This window comes from Hetaerina americana, unplaced genomic scaffold (assembly GCF_022747635.1).
Source record: "Hetaerina americana unplaced genomic scaffold, ioHetAmer1.1.p SCAF_15, whole genome shotgun sequence".
Lineage (NCBI taxonomy): Eukaryota > Metazoa > Arthropoda > Insecta > Odonata > Calopterygidae > Hetaerina > Hetaerina americana.
The window spans coordinates 3,718,750-3,742,016 of NW_027286625.1; the positions used below are offsets into that span (position 1 = coordinate 3,718,750).

The following is a 23,267-nucleotide window of genomic DNA, read 5'->3' on the forward strand; positions in this document are numbered from 1 at the left end:
ATGTAATGGTATTTTTTAATTTCATGTAATTGCTATATTGAAGTAATTTTTAAAGCATTAGAGTAATACTTTCATTTTCGCCTAAATTGTTCACATTTTGCACATTAGGATACTTTTTTGGCGCATGGCAGGGAATTACACATTGCATGGGAAGTGTAAATTGTTTAGGTAGCAGGAAGAAGATCAGTATCAGAAATATGAAGTTCTGTTAAAAATATCCGACTTCTTAATTATTCACAATTAAAGCACATGCACCTGCTCATTGCCTCTATCTGCTGTAAAAAGTTTCCTCTTGTAGTTTACTATGCCTGTCAGGTGTCCTAAAACACAATTAAGGCAAGCAAATTTTGGTGATGTGCAGACAGCTTTCATTAATGGATTCTATTTTGCAGATGAGAGTATGAACCATTTGTATGCTGAAGGTAATGGGGATGTGTTTCAAGAAATGGTGAGATGGTTAGAGTCTGACGATGAAGACTTGCAAGTGACTGGTGTGTTGGCCATGGGAAACTTTGCCCGCACAGGTATATATATATGAATCTCTTAATTTTTCTCATTGAAGATATAAATTGATTCATATGAATCCTTATTTTCAACTTACATGTTGTGTCCCTCTTCCATTTGTATCTGGGTAGTTCGTAAGAATTCAAAGTATTTGGTGTTGGTGCGCAGTTGAACCTGATGTTATGTGCTCAGTGGGAACTAGAATATCCTTTGCAATTAATGCTTTCTCATTTTATTTTTGTAATTCATTTGATGCATTCTCTTTGCTCTCTATATCAGAATTCTTTTTTAATTACTGTGAGAGATGGTGGTGATGAGATGCTGATCTTGATGGTGTATTAATTCGTAATAATTTTTCTGATGTCTCTTCACATTGTATTTCTACTCTATATTTGTTAGGCATTTTAAAAATTTTCTGGCTAATAATCAAAGACTCACCAATCATTGAAGAAGTGTAATATTGAACTTAGTAGTCACTGTTTGGTGTTGAATCCTATAGGTGAATTGTGAAAGATACAAGTTTCAGGTAACTTTTTTTAGCATTTTCTGTGATGGGCGTCCGTGAAAATTTTTGACTCACCCTTAAAGTATTACTAAAATTTAGGAAGTGATATTAAAAGTTCTAGATGTTTGTCTCATACAATTGTTGAAAAATAACAAACATAACTGTTTGTCAAACACCTTCACTTTAAAAGATAAAACCATTGTATAGCCGAATGCAAAATCAAGCATAGAGTAGAGTCAGGAGTGTGAAGAATGGTAGCTTTGCATTATTTCTGGATTCATTTTAAAATTATGTATTAGTTGTTTACAGTTCCTTTTAGTACTCTCATGGAAACAAATGTCAACGATTGAGTTAAAGTTTATTTTGTAGGGTAAAAATATTACTTAGATGTAATGGTATTAAAATCAAAGTAGTTAATAGTTGTTGATGTATATTGGCAGAAGTCTTGTCATGAGCAACTCCAGAAGTAAAATGTAGGTCAGTGCACCTGATTCATTTATGCTCCAAAAACAGATATAATTCAGTTTCAATTGATCAGTTGAATGGCTAATAATTCAAAGCCATTAATAAATTGAAGAATGAGTCATTGCCCAACATATAAAATGGAAAATATACACTAATCACTTCATTATTTCCACAAAATTCACATTGTTCCAAATATATAGTTTTGATTTCATGGACTGGCACAATTTAAGATTGCAGCCATGGACATTGAACTTTTATGAAGGACAGTAAAATGAAAACTGAACAGTCCTCATACCAACAAGGACATAACCCAACAACTGCATGTGCCTTTGAGTTGTCACTATGGAGTTCTCCTACCAAAAAAATGGCATTATTGACATGTAAACAGCCAGCTTCTAGCTTTCTGCAGATCGTTGTGTTATGGTGGGTGTTCGGTTTTCATTTTACTACCCCTAGTATTATTCTACAAATTATGACTTTTCAAATGCTTGCCTTTTAAAAATAAATAATTTACATATTTCCCCAGGTTCTCATGCTTAAAATTATTTTTTTACTTAAACTTTGGAAATATCTTGCCCTGAATAGATGTTCTTGGGCTGATTTCATATGATAATTTGCTAATCAGAAAATGGTCGGAAAAGTAAATTATTTTCATGGTGTGGTTTCATTTTTAAAATTATAATTTTTAAATTCAAATGGCATGTGAATATTTCATCTAAGTGAATAACTTCCAATAGGTCTGTGAATCTTGAATTACGAAAATATTTTCTAAATGCCTTTTAAGTTTGGAATTACAATGCATATTGACTTCATTTTGAAGTTTCTGCCGGTTACCATAATAATCCATTATGTATTTTATCTTTATGTCAACAAAGGTTCATCACACATATGCAAAAATGTATTTCATTACTCCATGTACTACTGTGATATAATTGTTTACAACTATTGGAGCACATAAGGTCCTCCAAGGCCCCTGCATTAAGGATACAAGAGTTTATTCTAAGTATGCCATATTGCAGCCCCATAATGCCAAGTGCTAGAAGTTAGGCAACTAGTAGAAGAATAATCACCATGGCAGGAATGTATTATATATGTTGGTCGCAATAACGTTGGTCATTTCTTTGAGAGTACACATATTTTTACTCATTGAAAAAAAACGAAGGCTTTATTAACGTGAAGTGGGAAAAGACAGAGACTTCCTTAGGCAAGAGAAAATTGACATCTCCACGTGAATGTGGTCTTGTAATTACTTTATTTTCAATTCGTTGTAATAACTTTATATCAAGTTATTGGATACACATTTTTGATATGTAGAGATAAGAACATATTTCTTTGTTTGATTCTTCTTTAGTGACTAAGAACATCTTCTTTGTCACTCTGTTTGTATCCATGCCTCTTTAATGTGTTTGTTAATCTTATTTAGGTGTATAAACTTTACGGAAAATAATCTTCAAGTCAAATCTTGTGTTTGGAGAGTGTAAGAATTTAGTAATATCCTTAGTAAAAATATAGCTGTATGCATGATTCCAACTGGGTAATCATAGCTTGTTTGCCAAACCTCTTCAAAAGGAGTCGATGTATCACTGTATGAGCCCACAAAGTAATAAAATGAAAAAGCACCAACAAAGACTAATTGTAGGAAAAATATTTGATTGATACTAAGTTTATATCTTAAAACAAGTACTGACAAGGATTAATGACCGAAAAATTACCCTAAGGCAAAATACCATGTAATAAAAAGTAGATAAAAAGTTTTACATTATTGAAATATAATGCTATCTGATTTAATAATTAGTGAAAAATATAAGTAATGGATAATCTACAGAGTTAAATATAATCCAATGAGAGAAAATAAATAAAAATCTAGTACCAAAAATTTCGAAAAGTTACTAAATTGAAAGAAAGAAATGGAAAACTTTAATAAAAGACTGCTGAATGAATTGTGAAGTGAACTTAGAATTATGCAAAAACCATTACGTGATTTTGCAACTACACACAAATGTTTGCACAAGCTATCTCAAATATCAAAATACGTATTTACATTGGACATCATCTGTTTCTTAGCTACATAGATGGCAGTACTACTGTGTAGGGTGTCCAAACTCAAGCTGCCTTTTCATTAGGCGACTGATAGCTAAGGTCATTAGCACCGTAAAGGATGGATATGAAAGGAGGAAGGGTGGAAAGAAACCGGGCATCGGCATTAGCCTACTCTTAATGAAAAGTGGTTAGGGTTCCACAGTTCAGTGGATCATCTGACGGATGGGGTACTCATTCAAAGTGCTTTTCACAAAGCAATTCAAGTAGGGATCAGGATACCACTGAAAAATATCTGCCAAAAATATCCAGGATTTGAACCTAGACCTTCCCTGAGGGAAGCCGCCACACCGTCTCTTGGAGATGACCCACTGATTATCATTATATTTTTTCCCGGTTTAATTTATAGTTTTATGCACATATTATGTGCTCATTCATTAAAAAGATTTCTGCTTATAAATTGATAATTAAGGTGTATGATATTATGAATTTTAAATCAGACTTGCAGTCTCTTGACTTTTTAATATGAATTGTGCAGGGCATAATGAATTTGTTTTTCTGGTGAAATAGGTTTTATCAATTATTTAAAATATTATCATAGCTGTAAAGTGACCTTAGTTTAATGTTGTTAGAAAGAAAATAAAAACATTAAAAATCAAGTCAAAGCTGAAAATTCTGCCAGAAGTACATGTGAATATAGAAAACATTCGTATATGAGAAGTTGAACTTTGCTAAAATTTTCCATAATGTAGGCCCTCTTTATCTCTATAGGCCATCTTGTAGGCCCTCTTTATAAACATTCAATCCACCTGATTTATAAACAAATTGTTTCTATTTAACTATTATTCAATGGGATATTTCATTTATTAAATATAGTATCAAAATGTATACTTTTCCCCCAAACCTTATTTTATATAAATCTTGATTTTTATCTATTTTCTCACTGATCCCTTCACAGAAATTGTATTTGTGGTTTCGTTTCACTTAATAAGAGGTGAATAAAACAGTGATGATTAACTGTAGCTAAGAATTCCATCGGCAGATTGCTTTGAATGTTAATTAAAAATTCCTTTCAAATAGTTTTAAGTCATACCTCCAGAAGTGTGAGAAGAGGCATGGAAAGAACAAGAGAAGTTATACAGGAGAATTACCAAACTTTGGTTTGTCTTCGGGACAATTTAGCCTCTGCTCATTCAAATGGAATGAGTATTTGCTTGTTATACCTGCAAGACTCTGCAACGATGATGCTTTGAATCTTGACATTCTACTGTTCATATGATGCATTTCTGGCTGTCTCAAATGTTTTCTCACAGTAGCCAAGGTTTTGTTATAACCTTGCTCATTATAAATGAGTTTGACCTACTTTACTTATGATTGGGAAGTACCAAAATCGAATAAAAATGACCTTGGGCTTGCAAAGTTAGTGCACACCAAATTAGCTCCACTTAAATAATCCTTTTTGATGATGATTGAATGATTTTTTTACTCTCTGAAATTGTTGCATTGAAATGCATATTAGTGGGTGACTCTGTTAAAATTTACTGCTGCGGCATCTGCTGCAGTTTCTTGGAACTTATCTCTATTTATTGGGAGTATGTTGTGTGGCCTTAGAATTCAATCACAAATACAACAGAGTTTATACTATCCTGCAACTATACAGCACTCCTGATGTACTTTATTAAAAATACATGTTTGAAATACCTGGAGTTTATGAAAAGTTTTTAATTTAAAATAATAACATATTGTCAATCGTATTTAACATTTCAATTTAAACATTGATGCATGAACCGTACTTTCCCATTATTGTTTCCCTTGCATTCATTAGCCCTGAGAATTCCATATTCTCCTTTTAGGCTGGCAAATGTATAGCTTTACCGTGCAACAATGCATTATTAACTATCTACTCAGCAATATTTTAATTGATATCATAAGACAAATATTAATCCAAATCTGTGATTCTTAATCAATTAATGTCCTTGGCCGGTCATTTGTTTTTTCTAGCATTGTTATTGGTTTAGCTTTCTGAAAAAAATATGTACTGCTATTCACTTTATGATAGTTGTTTATATTTTCACTCACAAAATGGCTGAAAATACAGAAATAATTGTACCTTCCGTTGTTAAAAATGTGAAATGATCTCAGAGAATGAAAAAGGGGAATTTTTAACTATGTATATTAAGATCATATTTTCCACATATTTTGATTGCCCACTATCAAAAAATCCTCCATAGATTGAATTAATTGAGTTAATTTAAAGTTTACTGTACTTCTGTAATACATTTTGGTCGATACAATCTTACTGCAAGAAATTTGCATAAATAATAGCTAGCACACATACTTTTATGGAGTTGATTTGTTTTGATTGAAGGAATCAAGTTTTTTATTTCATTTCATGATAAATTAATGGCTCTGAAGCCCTGCAGGATACAGTGGAATCCAAATGTAAGCTATTGAGGCATAGCAGTAGATTTACAGTATGATGACTGACGCCAAAGTTACTATTTATTATCCTATGATTTACATGTTAATCCATGTCTTATACCTAGAATTATATATTGCACACTAACCTCTCCATAATTATAAGTGATATTTAATATATGTTTCTGAAAAAAATGTAAATCATAAAATTCATTCTTATTTTATGGCCAAATGCACTTGTTTTCCACTTTATCAGCATTTGCATGCTTAATTTTTGGGATTGTGATTTTTGTAGCTCTTTCGCTGCAGTGCATTACAATATCTCGGGTCTCAGTGCCATTCTGGCTCATAATAGTAAATCACTGATGTAAAAACTAATTGAACAATATTTAAAAATGGAAAAGGACATGTCAATCATTAATAGTGCCTGAAGGCAATGTCGTGAATCATCCTTGGTCTTCTTCACAGTGAAGTTACACTGTCATAAAATTTTATCAGCATTTTGTCTGGAAAGCAATTTGATCAATTATGTACATTCATAACCAAATGCTGATCAGCCTTACAATTGATCATTTTTGATTGATTTAGCTTAAATACATCTGCAGCATAAGTAGCTACTTATTCAGATCAAAGTTAAGTGCATTTGTGAGAGATTGAATATTGAGATTAATTATGTTTGTCTTGTAACTTGAAAAAGGTATACTTGCAAAGGCTGTAGAAGTTTGAAACCTTGTCAATATGACATTTAAGAAAATACCTTTAATTGGTCTAATTAATATAAAGGATATCTTTATATTTTCTTCGTCTTGATGAAAAACTTGATGGATATTTTTGGCTAAAAGGTGCGTTCAAGAAATGTTGAGCTATTCAGGAGAAAGCTTGATGTTTACTTCCATATTTGTATATATATACCTTTAAGTATGAGTAAACTAGATGGAAATCAGAACATGCTTTGTACTCGAGTGATCTGATCTTGCCCTAATGTTGATTTATCATTTTTGTTTCTGACCTGTGTTTAGATAAGCACTGCATACAGATGGTACAGAAGGGTGTTTGTAAAAGACTTTTAAACTTGGTTCAAAAGAATAACACCTCAACGGGAGATATACGTCTTCAACATGCCTTGCTGAGTGCGCTCAGGTAATTATCATATTAAATGAAATTTTAGGACAATTTTATTGATTGGTTAATTCATGGGATAATTGACATATATGTGTGGGTTGCGGTAGTCCAGGGATAGAGCGCTGGACTACTGACCAGAGGTCCTGGGTTCGATTCCCAGGCATGACTGTCTGGGCACCTACTGCTCCACCCAAGCTATGTGATTTTATGGTACCAGATCTTCCTGGAAAACCATAACCTATACAATGAAAGGCATTGGCCCCCTGATGTTTGAATTTCACCCTCTATTTGGCTTAGTGTATGTGTGCAACTCTACCATCATCTACTAAACTGACTTTATGGTTGATTACTGTGTTAATGGTTTATTGGTTATATAACTCATTTTATGGCTTGAATGTGATGAGAAACTCAGATGTCATGTATGTACATCCATATCACTTTGAAGTGTGACTAATAGTGTTATGTTGTGTGAGCTATGTTCAATATTATCATCTTATGGTGTTTTTTTTCTCAAGGTGTGACTTTTTTTAATTATAGGAACTTAGCAATTCCACCACAGAACAAAGGTGGTTTATTGGAAGATGGCTTGGTGGAGTGTGTACTTCCAATGGCCTCCATTCCAACATTTCCTGTTGTCTTCAAGTTGCTTGGTACTTTACGAATGGTGATAGATGGGCAGGGTGAGTTTTATCTCATACTTTTATTTGGCTATAAATAGATTGTGTGATTTTATGTGAGATTTTTATAAATTATTTGTTGATCTTCCATGATAAACAGTGTTAAAATACTTTTAATTGATCATGATAATGAATGCCTACCACGAATTCTGTATTTTAGTGATCAGTAATGTTTGGACCGATTAGGAAAGGAATTTTGTTCTGACATATTGTTTTAAATGAACCAGATCATTGAAAAGTGACTTGAATTAGTTTGTTTTTCTTTTGAAGTAGCATAGAAACCTGTGATCCATACCCACCATGTAAGTTGTGTATTCCACTTTGGACTGAAGGAAAAAATCTGAAATGCTCAAAAACTGAGAGAAGGGGAAATGTTGTATGGAAGTATAAGCATTTATTTTAATATCTGTGGTAGCAAACAGAATGTATGGAGAAAATTCTAGTAAATCACTTAACATTATCAAAAATGGCTAATCATTAGGGAAATCAGTGCCACGGTCTAGCGACCAATGAATGAAGTTACAACTATTTCATTTTATACCTACTCATTAACCGTTAACCATCCCTCCATTTATCAAAAATGGCTAATCATTAGGGAAATCAGTGCCACGGTCTAGCGACCAATGAATGAAGTTACAACTATTTCATTTTATACCTACTCATTAACCGTTAATCATCCCTCCATTTTTGAATTCGGTTAGCTAGTGTGTAATTATGGGATAACTGGCAGATTTTCCCATAAAGACTTTTCTGTACTAATTACTTCGAAAATGTAACACTGCTCTTCTTCCAATTATTTATTCAACATAACAGGGCATCATTCCTTCATCCAGCATTGTGATTTCATATTTTTCCAGAATCTTTGATTACTTTTAAGTTTTTCACTCCATAAAAGCTTGCTGCTTTTCGCACCTTTTCATTTTAAGAACAATACTGTACTATACACAACTGATTACATAGTTGATTTCAAACTTATTTTTGTGGTCACCAGAAAATATGAACCTATGAACCAAACGGAGCATATTGGTAGGAGGGTATTAAAGGGCTAACGCCTTGACGGCCTTGAAACAAGCCAACCATGTGCTCCCTCTATAATCTCATCTTGTGCTTTAGGGTGAGAGCTGGTGGAGTAGGGATTATATATTTATAGTGAATGCTTCCAAGAAGGGCAGGGAGATAAGAGAGCGGCTTGAATTTATGTTAGATGTGTAGTTTACTTTGGCAGTGATATCTGGGAAGCAAGGTGCATGTAATATGCGGTTATATGCAATACACACTTTTAAACTGAAGTTTCACTTTCCTAGAAATTCTTCTTGTATAGTTTTCCATCTAATCAAATCATACTTTGTATCTCAGTAAAAGTTAAATTTGTTGCTGGCTATATTGTGAATCATGGTTATGATGTGCACTAATTTTTTGGTAATATTGACCTTCTCTTAAACCGAATGCCTGCCGTGGCATATGTATGAGGAAAATTTGCACAGGTTTAAATGCTTTGTGTTGATTTCTTTTGAATCCCGTAAAAATCATTATTTCAAGTATATATTTAGAGTTCTTTTAGCCCTAAGGCTTGACGTTTTCCATAGTGATGATTTATTTCAGTTCTTTTGCAGCTTCCAAGTGTCTGTTCTGCTCTCAGGGCATTTTTAAGTTGCTCGTCATTTGCATATTTCAGAACGAGCTGCTTGCACATTGGGTAATGATAAAGCTCTGGTAACTCGATTGGTAGAATGGTGTGCTACTGATGACCATCCGGGTGTTCAAGGAGAGGCTAACAGGTTGATAGCATGGCTTATCAAAAATAGCAAGTGAGTAATTCTGTTTGACTGATCCATTTTATATAATTTATCTTCTCCAAATAAAGTCTACAAATTGAATTTAAAGATCATGCGAGATTGAGTATATTGAAAATTAAGAAAATATATAGTTCTTAGTAATATTTTTAAAATTTCAATTAATTGATGGTGTTTCACTGGTTAAGGTAGGCTTATTATTTGATTATTTGGGCATAGATACCAACACCTGCTTCACGTCTAAACCTTACCCAGCATTACAAGACACAACACTGTTCGCTGTGATAAACTATTCGTATACACCATATAATTATCACCTCTCTTCATTCCATCCAAACTGTGTTATTGTTTCCTCCCTCATGCTTGCTTATGCAACATTCATTCATCCCTCTATCAAAGTTTTACTTTATTTTACTATGAAAATTTCAGTTGGTAATGTATACCTTTTTAACTCAATAAAGGAAATTTTCCCTTAGTGCTACAGTTTATTTGAACAAATTCATCGGTTTTTCAATACCTCCTTAGAAAATCTAAGAGATGACACTCTTAGTATTAGAAAAGGTTTGCTTTTAGTAAGCCACATCTCTCACTAGACTGGTGATAAAATTTCAGCTGTACCCATCTCATGGTTTCGTTTTCATAATCAATTGAAACATCAAACTTTTGTTTATTTAGATGAACAGAAAAAAATGAGTTTTGTGCAGTGATAACACATCCTATCTAAAAGATTTAGCGCCAAAAGAGATCAAAGCTGAGTCTCATGAAGTTCATGGCATGTCTGTTCATCTGTTTGTGACTGTTTACAATTGGGCAAATGAAGTTTAAACATAACTGTGCTTCTACAATTGATGAACAACATTAGGGACATCCAGTGGAAGTGACTTCCTCTGAAATTATTGAAAAGATCCATGATAAGGTTTTGAATGATTCACGAATCAAAGTTTGTGAAATATTAAGGGCACAGGCATATCACAAGGTACGTAGAAAGTTTTCAATTTTGCATGAAATTTGGTTGTGAAAAAAATCTTGGTAAGATGAGGTGCCACGTTTGATCTCAACGGAGGATAAACACAATGTGGTCGGCTGGGAGGCTGGTTTAGTGCTTTTCCATCACAATCCTGATGAATTTCTGCATCAACACATAGCTGTAGAGGAAACATAGATTCACTACTATATTCTAGAGACAAAGGAATTGTGGAAACAGTGGGTTGCTAAAGGCAATCTGCCTCAGAAGAAAGGGAAGCTGGTGTGAAATTAGCTGATATGGTGATGGCCATGGTTTTTTGGGATGTACTCTGAAACTTCTTCATTGATTACTTGTAAAAAGGATAAGCGATAAATGAAGAGTATAATTCATTGTTATTGTGCCAGTTAAGGGAAGAAATTAAGAAAAAAGTTTTCATTTGACAGAGAAAAAAATTCACTTCCAACAAGACATTGCACAAGTTAGCACTGCAGTAATTTTTAATTTCCAAACATGAAAAAATGGCTCAATGGGAAATAATTCACGTCAAATAAGGAAGTCATTGCCAATAGATGCCTATTTTGAGGACTTGGCAAAATTCTACGTTTTGTATAAGTTAAAAAAGTGAGATAAACACTGGGAAAAGTGTATCAAGCCAAAGGAAATTATGTTGAAAAATAAAAATATGTTACCAAAATAATTTGTTTTTCAATTTTTCCATAAGGACTTCAATTGGCGGCCCACAGATTACATATAACTTTTAGGATTCTTGGGCTTTGTGGTGGACTAAAGTTGTAAGACCATGAAATGATAAATAATGTGTTAGAATTACAAGATTGCATTGGCGAGAGACAGGAGCTGAAAAGAGTTCCTTATATTCAGTGATGTATATGGTTTCTGAATTTTTCCTACACCTCTAGCATGTATTAGGCATGAAGTTGAGAAGTGAAAAATCAAGGCATGAAAAATATTCAATTCAGGGCTGGACAAAAGGTTCAAAAACCACACAACATGGATGACACAATCCTTAAAATTCACTCTGTTGTGAAAAATCGTGACATCTGCCAGTTTTGGTCTGATTGCTATAAATAACAATGGGTAGGAAGAATTAGATTTTTTAAATTTATGTCAAGCATCCTACCATGATGACAAGCATCAATTGATTACATGCCGGCATCAGTTTTTTTTATGGTTTCAACTATTTCATAGCTATCATTTCAAAATATTTTTAAGATACTCTAATCAAGGCAGTTTTTAGACTCAGGAATTATATATTAAAGCAAACTTAATTTTTCTACAGAAAACACTGTATTTGAGTACATTTTTTCTTTCAGAAAAGAAATATTCATGATGGAATATACATTTTTAAAGTACACCTTTTCTTTCATAATCAATGCTTTAAATGTTGTGAGAGACTTAATAACAAGTCATGAACCCCTCTGTCATTAGCACATTTGAAAGGGCCCATTGAATATCCTCATCTCATTCCCCTGTTCTAATCAATGGTTACATCCTCTTCTTCAATCAGTTATATGACTTGGCTGGAGAAATTGACTTGGCATCATTTCAATCAACTATGTCTGTTACTTATCCATGCGTTGACCCCCAGATGACCCAAACGTCCCATTTCCCTCCCACTGCCGAGAGTCCCCATTCCAATTTAACTCTTTTGTTGGCATACATAGCAAAAAGGGGAACTATTAATAAAAATATTTCATTCATTGGGAGTACCCCTGATATGTGGGCTGTTTAAATTGTATACACCTCTGGAGTGATGAACTTGTGCATCCTATATAGTGCTCACTGTCAGAAATATCTATTGGCTTTTGGTTTATTTCTTGCTGTGAACAGACTGATGAATCATGGAAGATGTCAACCAAGGAAACTATAATAGGACAATGCCACAGGATTGCCATTGATCTTTGGATTTTTGGATATAAGGAATATACTGGGAATGATAATATCTTCAATAAAATGTACACTACAATCTGTATCATGGTAAACCAGTGTGTGGTTTATTGTTACCATTTTAAAGCAGTAATTAAAATTTCACAAATTCGAGGAATATTTGAGAATTAGCAACCTGAGGTCAAAAGTGCCTAAAAGAATGAGTCTGTCTGATTCCAGGGTAGTAGGCAGTGTACATTTATAGACTGTGAGCAGTAGGCACTTAGCTATGTGAGGCAGTTGCTACATATAGTTTTATCTTGTATGATTTTAAGTAATTGGATTTACATGTGTCTGTATTTTTCTAAGCGAGTGATGAATTTGAAGCAGTCCATAATGATCTGATCGAACACTTAGCATCTTATATATTTGGGTGTTTCAGGCAAGGAATATTTTGCTTTTTCTGACCAATGAAAACATTAGTGTGAAACATGTAGATTGAAAGGTTCTGCTCTTCACATGTGCTGAAGAGAACATAATGCACAGAATTATGTTTCAATGTAACTAATTCCTAAACCCCTTTGGTTATGAATTTTTCTCTTTATTTTTTCATGAATATTTATATATTCATTTTTATTGTAAATTTGAAGATATTCTTTTTTTCTTATTCTCAATATAAGTATTTAGGCCAAGAATCTGATGTATTTTTATGATGAAAAGTATGATACTTAAGCGTGGATTGTAAAAACCTTATACTCCACAATATACTGCAATTTAATGATAACTCTTTAGTTAATTTCCCAAAAAAACATTTTTTTCCAAATTTGTGTACTTGTGAATTGTATATCTTGGTGATATCCATGATCTGACTGTCGACTTAAATCCCACCATGTCCCCCATTCCCCTGATCTGCCCCCTGTTTACAAACTTTCAAGTGCTTTGGTTTTTTTTTTTCAAGGCAAGAAAGTGTTATGAACACTATTTTGGATGCTGGGGGACTACCATTTTTAGTTACCATGGTGACTGCAGAGCATGCAGTGATGCAGAATGAGGCCCTGTTGGCTCTTGCTTTGCTCACAGCAACATTAGTGTCAAAGGAGTCAGTTGCAGATGGACTTCTGAAAGCAGACGTTGGGAGTCGAATTGTGTCACTCTTAACCAGTGGCAAAAAAAAGAAATTGACTGATGATGAAAAGGAGAGTGGCATTGCAGAAGATGTGAAGAGGGATGAATTGAGAATTCTGCAGACTGAGGTTATTTTAAATGCCCTCACTCTCATTGGGGAGCTTATGAAGTCAGGTATGCAAAATTTTTTCAAGTTAAATTGAAGCATAGATTTTTAGAAGTTGCTTTTTTAAGATTAGTTACTGTCATAGCTCTCTTGTTATAATAGTATCAATGTATAGTAACTATGCTTGAAGTGCACTCAAGAATGACACTAGAGTGGTATTTTCTCTAAAATTTCATGGTTACTCTGTTGGCTGGCAGAAATAACACTGAGAGCTCACTCTCACTCCACTCAAACTTGAGGATCCAATATTCTCGACTGATTTGCTTGAGTGAAAATGTTTTCAGGATGCCCGCTACAGTAAAAACAGTCACTTTACATCAAAATATTTTCCATGCTACAGTGTTTACTTAATAAAGGTTATCTCATGAATACCAATTATTTCTTATTGGATTATTTATAGGTAACTGGTTTAAACACTTAAATGGGGTGTTAGAATAGTGATGGTAAATACATTAAGGCATGGTAGCTTTAGCAGTTATAAGCACATTTTCTTTCTGTGTAATATCTCTTAACAGTTGTTCATTATGGAGTTATGGTAATATAAAATTTGAATTGAAAACATTTGTTAATTAAAAAAATGCACCATATATTTTCAAAAACATTAAGAATAAAGGTTTGAATCTTCTTATGCCTATTAAGTGGATAGAGTTATTCAGTTAAAATTTAGCTTTTACTGGGTTAAACCTAACTACTTTTTAATAAAATCTGGAGTTCCAAGAAATTTAGTCATTCAAAACTAATTTTTCCATTATATATTTTTTAATATCAGACATAAAAAAAGTTGGAGGATTAAATTTCTATTTTAATTACATGAATTTTGTTGTGGCATGAATAATGCATCAGAAAAAGACATTTCTGACCAATGTAGATTTCTACAATGCCTGGTTTTGAATGTCATATTCTAATTAACTCCAGAGGCTGCCTTTTTTTATTTCAAATTATCATAAGATATATAAAACTATAAACCCAGTAATCAACCCGAAGGTCGGTTTGGTCTGTTATGATAGATATATTATATATTAATTTAAAATTAATTTTTGTTTGTGAGATAAGCATGTTTTGATATACCCATGCTGAACAAGAATCTGTTGTATGTGTAAAGGGTAGCATAATAATCTGATTTTAAAATGTTTCTTGTGTTCTTTAATACTTGTGGTGGATATCACAACCTTATACAAGGTTTTCATACGTGAAAACAATCAAATCAATCATACAATGTGAAAACAACTTCATTTGCAATAGTTGGTCGGGAACCATTATTTTTTGTTTTTAGTTCTAGTTTTTAATTAAAGAATGATTGGAACTGGGATTGGAAGAAATAAAATTACTTATACTCTCAAAAATGAATAAGTTATGCTTGAGGTAGGGCTTGAATGTCCTGTACATAGATGTATAACTTTCGATGTTTTGAGTCAACCCAGTATCTTGGTATCATTCTCATTAGCTAACTCTGAAATACCCATGTTCACCAGGGTTGTGGTTTGCATGGTCCTTTGTATATAGTTTCCGTGAATTTTTCAATGCAGTATCACCTCAGTAATTAGAGAAAATTCATACAACACTTGAGGCAGGACATCCTCCTGCATGTTTTAATTTTGTACCATATTAAGCCCTTAAAGTGAAGGTCAAATCATTATTGCTTTTCCTTGGGCAGCATTACTGCCATCAATTACATATTAAAGATGGATAAAAAGGTAGTGAATTGTACCTGTTTAGTTATGTAGTAAATAAGAAATTTACTTTGGTTGTTGGAAAATAGCTCTATATGCCATAATCATCCGTTAATTTGGGGACTTTGAAGGAGGTGTTGATTCCAGAATAAGGAATAAGAATGGTAGGGAAGTGTGCATAAGAGTTTTGGTTAATATTGTTATTAGCAGTAGTCTCTACTGGTTAGGGAAGGTTTTCAATCAATCATGGTTTTATAAATTAACATACTTCTATACTGTAACTAACATGGCCCAACATATCCTTGAAAAAACACAGTTAACACTCACTAATCAGGACTACCAGGGCTTTTCAGAAAGTAACTTATGTTTGTGTGTAGTGATCAAAGTAGTAGGGGGAGCCAAATATTTACTGTATTGAAACACACACTAGGGCAGTATGCCTTGAGCTGCAGTGTTTGGTAGGAACCATTGTTGTTTGTTTACAGTAGGGAGTCAAAATGAACAATACAATTGGGAGTTCCACCAAATGTAAAATCCATTTAGTGACAAGATTTTTACTGGCAATAAATTTCAAAGCTGCTGACATTCATCAGGAAATTTGTGCTGTGCACTGACTAAATGATGAGTGGCAATGTGCATCAATGATGTTGTTAGTTTAAGGGTGAACAGACAAAATGTTCATGATGTCCAAGAACTGGCCATCTGTCAGCTCATCTGTCACGAGGCTAGGCCAATCACCGATCCTCTTCATGAAAATTAGTGTGGGCATTTTTAACTGAAGGCACTGCTGTCTCACTCCCCCTTCACTCATTATTCCGTCTCCGTATACTTCATGAAGTTGTCTATGAATTTTAACTGGCTTGTGGTGTTTTGCCAGTAAAAACCTAATCACAGATCACACTTCACAACTTACAGGATTTTCTATCGCAGTGCTAATTTTAAGTTTGCAGTGAGCAAAGTAGATTAACCACAGTCTGTGCATTACAACAGCAGGATACATACTGGATGTAGGAAATTTTGCACACCAAGATGGTGTCTCTAGCCATATCCACTGCCACACTAGGCCAAAATGTAAGTTACTTTCTTGACAGCCCTCAAATATGGGGCCAAAGGTGTGGTGTTGGTGAAATCCAGATTGACCTGAGATTTTTATGCAAGTAAGAACAGAGTATTTTTCACCACAATTATTGTGAACGTTTCATCATAGAGGACTTGAAATGACTTTATTTAACAAACAGGAAGCCTCAAGTGCTAAAACATCTTTTGCAAAGTTTATATCCAAAGTTGAAATTCTATTAAAATAAAATGCTGGCAGAATGGCCATAGAAATTAGCTCAGTAATTTTAAAATAAATTCCATCCACAATTTTGTGTTATTAGCTACATTAGCTTTAATATTATCCCATTTATTTGATCTGGTAACTTATATTGAGTGGGTCGCGGTAGTCTGGGGGTAGAGCATTGGTCTACTGACCAGAGGGCCAGGGTTCGATTCCTGAGCAAGCCTCTCTAAGCACCTGCAGCTCCAACCAAGCTATGTGATTTTTCAGGTACCAGATTTTCCTGGGAAACCATAACCGGCACAGGGAGAGGCACTGCCCCCCTACCCTGATGTGTGAATTTCACTCGCCGTCGGGCCTAGTACTTGGTGAAGTCTACCATCACCTACCAAACCGATGTTTGGGTTGATTACTGTGTTTATGGTTTACATCAAGTGAAGCAATCAGGATTTAATTTAATAAATGTGAGGTTATCTTTTACATCCGGTTTAAGCCAAAACTCAGTGTTTTGATTCCTTGTTATGTGCAAAACTGACCATTAAATTGCTCAGTAACTGACAGACATTGTTGCAATGGTTATTACTCATATTCACCAATGAGGAATCTTATTTCTGAACAATATTGGGTTTGGTAGTGATTTCCAAGGTAAGCTGACATTCACATTAAGCAACAATTGGAATAAATTAGACGCTATAATGCTATTTCTTAGTGGTGTTGATGCAATTCTCAGATCTGTTCTTAGGCATGTTTTAATTATACCATTTGCAGAACAAACTTACATATTTATATGGCTTACTCCTCTTGCTGAAATATTTAATATTCCAGTAAACAGTTAGTGAAGTGACTACTTGTGATTAATGGCAATCAAATTCTGTTAGATTGAATAGAGGGTAGCATGATTCAATGGGTGAATTAAGTCCTATATTGTTTTGTTTTAAATTTTTAAAAAGTAAGTGAAAGTTTCAAATTTTAATTGCTCCCTGCATTTTTTGCTGTGTCAAAGTAAGTTAGGAATCGGTTGAGGTTAGCATTGCTCACATGTGTGCCCATATCGATGGTTGGAAATTAGAATAACTTTTGGATGTGCATTGGATATTCTGTATGAAATCTGTACATCCAGTGGATAGCATGGATATTTGTGGTTGATATGTATTGTCTATGCAGTGGACATGACTAAAATAATATGACCTAAAAATTAAAATATTTTTCTTTGTTGCAGTGAAACTAAAGGAGCACTTGAAGGAAAGAGGAATAAAACAGGTTCTGAATTCTATGACTGAAGAACGTTTGAGAAAGCAAGCTCAACAGCTAACAAAACTCCTTGATTCTGGCTGAGGTTATTTTGTGAACTTTTGTTTGTTATTTTTGATTGGTCAAATTAACTGCATTTTATTTGCATACTTGATATTTCTATATTGTATTAATTTACATGCAATATCGCTAATTTATTCATTGAATCACGTTTTAACTTTTCCTAGTCATACCATTTGCTTTTGATTTATTTTCAATGCAATTCAATTTTTTAGTACTGCTTTTGAGATAATGTATTGGATAATTTGAAAGTGGCATTAACGTTCAAGACACTCGAAATTTTAGGCAGCTTTTAATGTGAAACCTAAAATCAATCCATATCTTGTAATTAGGTACCTAATGTAGTAGTGTTTTCTTGGGAAAACATCCCTTGGTGTGCTTTTATTAATGGTGAATTTATCTACCATGTCATACGTACAATTATGTATTGTTATTCCAGTTCTTCCATGCATTTATGAGGATATTAACTGTAAAGGTGCTTTGAAATGTTATCTTTGGAAATTTTCTGTGGAAATGTATTGCAATTAGACTGCACCATTTGAAAATAATTATTTAATAATTGTTGAATATTTAATACATTCCTGATTTAGAAGTTCCTGTACCACTAATATTGTTCCTAATTGTCTTGGTGTTACTATTGTGTAAAGCTTCTCTTAAGTGTTTCATGTCGTTTGACCACCTTTCAATAAATTGTTCTTCTTTAATGTGTGATTATTATTGAAATTCCTACTTTTGATTTTTACTATGACCTGCCTGACAAAAGGTGTTCATTAATTCCACTCTACCCCTTTATAATTGCCTCGATCAAGGCTATTCCAGTTAACCTACTTGATACGGTCACTTGTATTTCGTGTAATTACGATTCTCTACCGGTCCTGTCGCACAGACTTGTGGGAGTGCCACGTATCGATAATTTCAGACGTACGTTGCCACTGAAAGATGTGTAACGTTACTATTTCTTTTGAATCATCACCTGTCATATTGAAATGTCACATGTCCTGTAAAATGATAGAAAGTTGATGGGTAAGTAGATTTTCATAGAATCTGTGTAAATTACATAATTAGAAAATATGGCATAATTTTGATTTGATATGAAAATAGTGCAAATTTTCGCAGGTTTAAATTTATTACGTCAGAATTTTTTAACGAACACACTGGTGTGATAAATTATATCAATCGTGAACATTAAATGGTCTTTAACTCGTTACGCTCGTGTCAGTTGACTGTCAGTTGTTTACACAGTACATTTTCGCTTGAGGTAGAATTCTTTCAGTGTTTATATTTTGTTATAGCATATGATAATTTAGTCGGGCTTCCTTCAGAATTTTGCTTGTGTACATAAAAAAGTGCCTTGGCTAAGTTTCAGTGTTAATGTTTGGTATTATGCATCTCATTTAATGAAGAATATAGGTCACTGATCATTGAATCTCGTAAGACAACGATACAACATCGTGTAAATAGTAGAGTTTAGTGTTTTTTACGATTTAAGATTTCAATTAAAGGTTTAACAATGAAAATTACTGGTGATGATACAGATTCTTATGGGGAACATAAAATATAGAGTAGCGACGTTTAACCACATTTTAAGAAGGAAATCTTTGATTTCCAGATAAGAAAGTCAGCTGAGTCATCGGTCTTTGATCCTGAGATCCCTAAGACTAATCAAATTTTGTTTAAATTATTTATGAGAAATGTCAGATGCGCCAGAAATTGGCGTCTCCAGATATAACCCACCAACAGCTGAGTTTTCGAGTGAGTATTTACTCCGTTATTCAATTAGTTCGTGTATGGCAGAACTAACCCGTCTTTAGTGAATTTTTAACTTGAACGTATACCAATTCTCCTTATATTATTTCCTACAATACATTATCGACGTGAACTGTGGACTTTTTTAGACCCCATTGCCAATGGACAACCCAGCACTTCGAATTCAATGGAGTCCGGGAATCGTCATGAAATTAGCGAAGAAAAATGCACAGGCGAAACTGACTCGGTTGGATCTATGCCTTCTTATTCCACGACTGTAAATCAAGGAACAAAACTCCCGCAAGGCCAGATGGATTCCATGAAGTCTGTTCCACTTGTGGGCAATTCAGTCAACGCTCAAGTAAAACCCATCCAACCCAATCCGAATTTTCCGGTAAGTTCCTGTCATCAGTAGGAAAAATTTTAAAGTAGTCTCCAATGATTGAAATTGATAATAACTTCAAAGGGAGGGATGTGATAAGTGTAGAAGGCAGAAATGAAGTATTTGTGGTTTTCTGGGTGGTTACACTCACAGAATCGTCACTTAATTGTTAATGGTACGCCTTGAAAGCATTTTATTACCACTTAACCGATTTTTATGGCTATTCTATATTGAAATTTGTTCATAGTGTTATCTTTGATATATCGATTAACAGGGAGATGCTTTTTTGAAATATTTCATTTTTTCCTATAAATTCCAATCGGAGGTTCAAGTATGAGTTAATCATAAGTGGCCATATCTTTTGTTTTAATGAATGGTATAGGAATAACTGTTCAGAAGGAATACAGAGAATGAGTCCACTTACATTTGATAAGCTTTCTCAATATGTAGGTCATTTAATAACTTTATTTAATGCATGTAACTAATCAAGTTCATTTTTATAGCCATGATAACTTTGAAATGAAGTAATTGTAAAATTATTTAGGTTACATTATGTTATTTGGTATTAATAATTAATCATTCAGGTTTTTGTACTTTGCCCAATGACCTTGACACACTTGTAAATCAGTTGCCCTAGTTTCATCTGTCAGATGGGTTTCGGTAAAGAAGTGTGTCAGGGAGGACTCAAGTAAAACTTTATTAATCATTCTTCATTGAGTATTTTTGTTTTTTGTTCATTAAATGTGTTCCTTGAGAACACACTGCTAAAAAAATCCTGATTTTGTTAATCAAAGAGGCAAATGAAATGTCCCTGTACATCATTTAAATTTCACTTGATGTTAATCTCAGTACATATCAATTAAGAATATGATATTTAATTTTTGATAGGATGAGGTAGTTTTCTTAAGTTACCGAGTCAGTTTTCAGGCCTTCCTGTGTGGTTTATTTGTATGCTCTTTTTTTCCAGATCCTAAATAAAATGTTATACTTTTATTTTTGAAAGTACCAACAAATGTTTTCAATGAAATGATAAAATTTTTATTTGAAAGAAAATTTCATGTTAGCACTTTATCTAAGACATAAGTGTTTTAATTGACAGCAGATCTGGTTTTTATATATTGTTATTTGATTGCAATTAAATCCTCATTGATTAGCCTTCCACTTCATACTGATTGGCTGGAGCCCTCCTTTCTTCCTGATCCAGTTCTTGTTTCATACTGTCTAATGGTGTAACAAATCTATTGTCTTTCAGTTGCGCCCTGTCAATCTGATTTTTCTTTGTCATACACTTGAAAATTTGCCCCTCTTCTCATTGTCTTCATTTGTCATCATTTCACAGGTTTTTGTACATTTGTTCTTCTATGTGTTCTTCTCTAGTATAATTTTCCAATGGCCAATATGATCCATAGATCCATGTAATATGTCATGTATTTGCTGTAACATGTTTTCATCAATGCAATATATGAAATAGGAATTCATATTATACATTTGCTAAAGAAAGAGTATGAGATTTGGTAATATGTTTTTCACAAGCCATTATTAATTTCAAATTTACCTTTGGTTAGTTGTATCAGGTGATTGTTTCTCAGAAATAGGTAATGAATTTAAATTTTTACTCTTGTAGAGTCAGAAGATTCAAGGAGGTCAGGCATCACCGAGTAGCATGATAACTAATTCCCAGTCATCTATGTCCTCGCAGACAATACCAAGCTCAAACAGCAGCAATCTAAATGTGAATCTGCTTAGTCAAACAGATCAAAAAAGCATCATTTCAGGTATGTTAGACTAATTATTAAAATATTTAAACTTGATCAACATGAGCATTGAAATCTCCCATTATGTTTTGACCCCTCTCATTTGACAAATATGCTTTTTTGAAATTACAATGATCTACAAAGTGGTGATTATGTATGGCAGTCACCTTAATTAAAGATGTAAAGAAAAGCCTATTGAAAATCCTAATGAATGTTCAATTATGACAGTAATGCATATGATTTTATTGTGATATGACTGTCTATGGCGGCACTGTAAAACCGATCGGGAAATGTGGTGGGGTTTCTGCCCTTCCAATGCATTCGGTTACCAGTTTGCTCCAAGCAGTCGGAGCGAAAGGACGTGTCTCCCCGTTATGTGTGTTTTTTGACTTTGTGACATGGCACAAAGGAGGGTTCGCTTGAACAGTGATACGCCAACAAGTTTTGCATGCATCTTGGGAAGAATGCTTGCATTTCAAGGTCACAGTCCGGGAGGTGGCACAAGGCATTCAAGAAGGTCTCAGATGAACCTAGTTCTGGATGCCCTGCAACAGCCAGAACCGATGAAAATGTAATTCATGTGGGCGAAGTTTTGCTTTCCAACAGTGGATTGAGCATCCAATAAATTGCTGGCACCCTATGCATGTTCACATTTGCGGTACATGGGATAGTGACCAAGGGTCTGGAAATGCGCAAGGTCTGCATGAAGCTCGTACCGAATGGAAAACCAGAAAGAACTTCGAGTGTCTCACTGTCGAGATTTGTTAGAATTGAATCAAAATGAGCCTGAATTTCTCAATTCTGTGGTAACCAGAAATGAATCCTGGATGTTGGAGTATGACCCACAATCAAAAAGGCAGAGCAGCAAGTGGCACAAAAAATCATCCCCCCCCCCCACCCTAAGAAAGAGCAAATGAGCAAATCTCTCATCAAAACGATACTCTTTGCCTTTGTTGGCACCCAAGGAATCGTCCAGTATGAGTTTGTATTGCAGGAAGAAACTGTCAACTTAGCCTTTTACCTGGAGGTTATCAAGAGATTGAAACGCCGTGCCGGGTTGCGCGTGTGAGGGCTGACATCAAAGATGAGGTCAAGCTCCACCATGACAATGTCCCCAGCCGCACGTCCTTCATCATTACCAACTTTCTGGCCTGAAGCACCAGCCCGGTGGTCCCCCAGCTTCCCTACAATCCAAACTTGGCTCCGTGTGCATTATTTTTGTTTCCCTTACTGAAGATAGAGCTGAAAGGAAAGCATGGAAAACATCCAAAAGCATGTTAAAATGTTCCTGAGAGACATGCCCATCAAGGAGTTTCAGATTGCCTTCCAGGCTTGGCAGACACATCTCTGCAAGTTTATTGATGAAGGGGGTGAATATTTTGAAGAATTTTTAGCATTTGTACAAGTACGATCAATAAATCTTTTTTTCCTAGAGAATGGGCATTACTTTTATAATGGACCC

General features: G+C 34.1%; 2 protein-coding genes across 2 annotated transcripts in view; both read left to right on the forward strand.

Annotated features, from left to right (window-relative positions):
* Positions 1 to 18,627, forward strand: part of vimar (visceral mesodermal armadillo-repeats) — a 31,507-nt gene extending 12,880 nt beyond the window's left edge. The window contains exons 8-13 of the mRNA XM_071583788.1: positions 393 to 524; positions 6,949 to 7,069; positions 7,589 to 7,731; positions 9,404 to 9,536; positions 13,331 to 13,671; positions 17,832 to 18,627. Of these exons, the coding sequence (XP_071439889.1) occupies positions 393 to 524; positions 6,949 to 7,069; positions 7,589 to 7,731; positions 9,404 to 9,536; positions 13,331 to 13,671; positions 17,832 to 17,947 (986 nt within the window). The 3' untranslated portion in view covers positions 17,948 to 18,627. The remainder of the gene's footprint in view (positions 1 to 392; positions 525 to 6,948; positions 7,070 to 7,588; positions 7,732 to 9,403; positions 9,537 to 13,330; positions 13,672 to 17,831) is intronic.
* A 216-nt stretch (positions 18,628 to 18,843) lies between these two features.
* The window catches only part of Sec24AB (Protein transport protein Sec24AB), a 34,231-nt gene continuing 29,807 nt past the window's right edge, over positions 18,844 to 23,267 (forward strand). The window contains exons 1-4 of the mRNA XM_071583789.1: positions 18,844 to 18,946; positions 19,533 to 19,675; positions 19,819 to 20,063; positions 21,676 to 21,826. Of these exons, the coding sequence (XP_071439890.1) occupies positions 19,615 to 19,675; positions 19,819 to 20,063; positions 21,676 to 21,826 (457 nt within the window). The 5' untranslated portion in view covers positions 18,844 to 18,946; positions 19,533 to 19,614. The remainder of the gene's footprint in view (positions 18,947 to 19,532; positions 19,676 to 19,818; positions 20,064 to 21,675; positions 21,827 to 23,267) is intronic.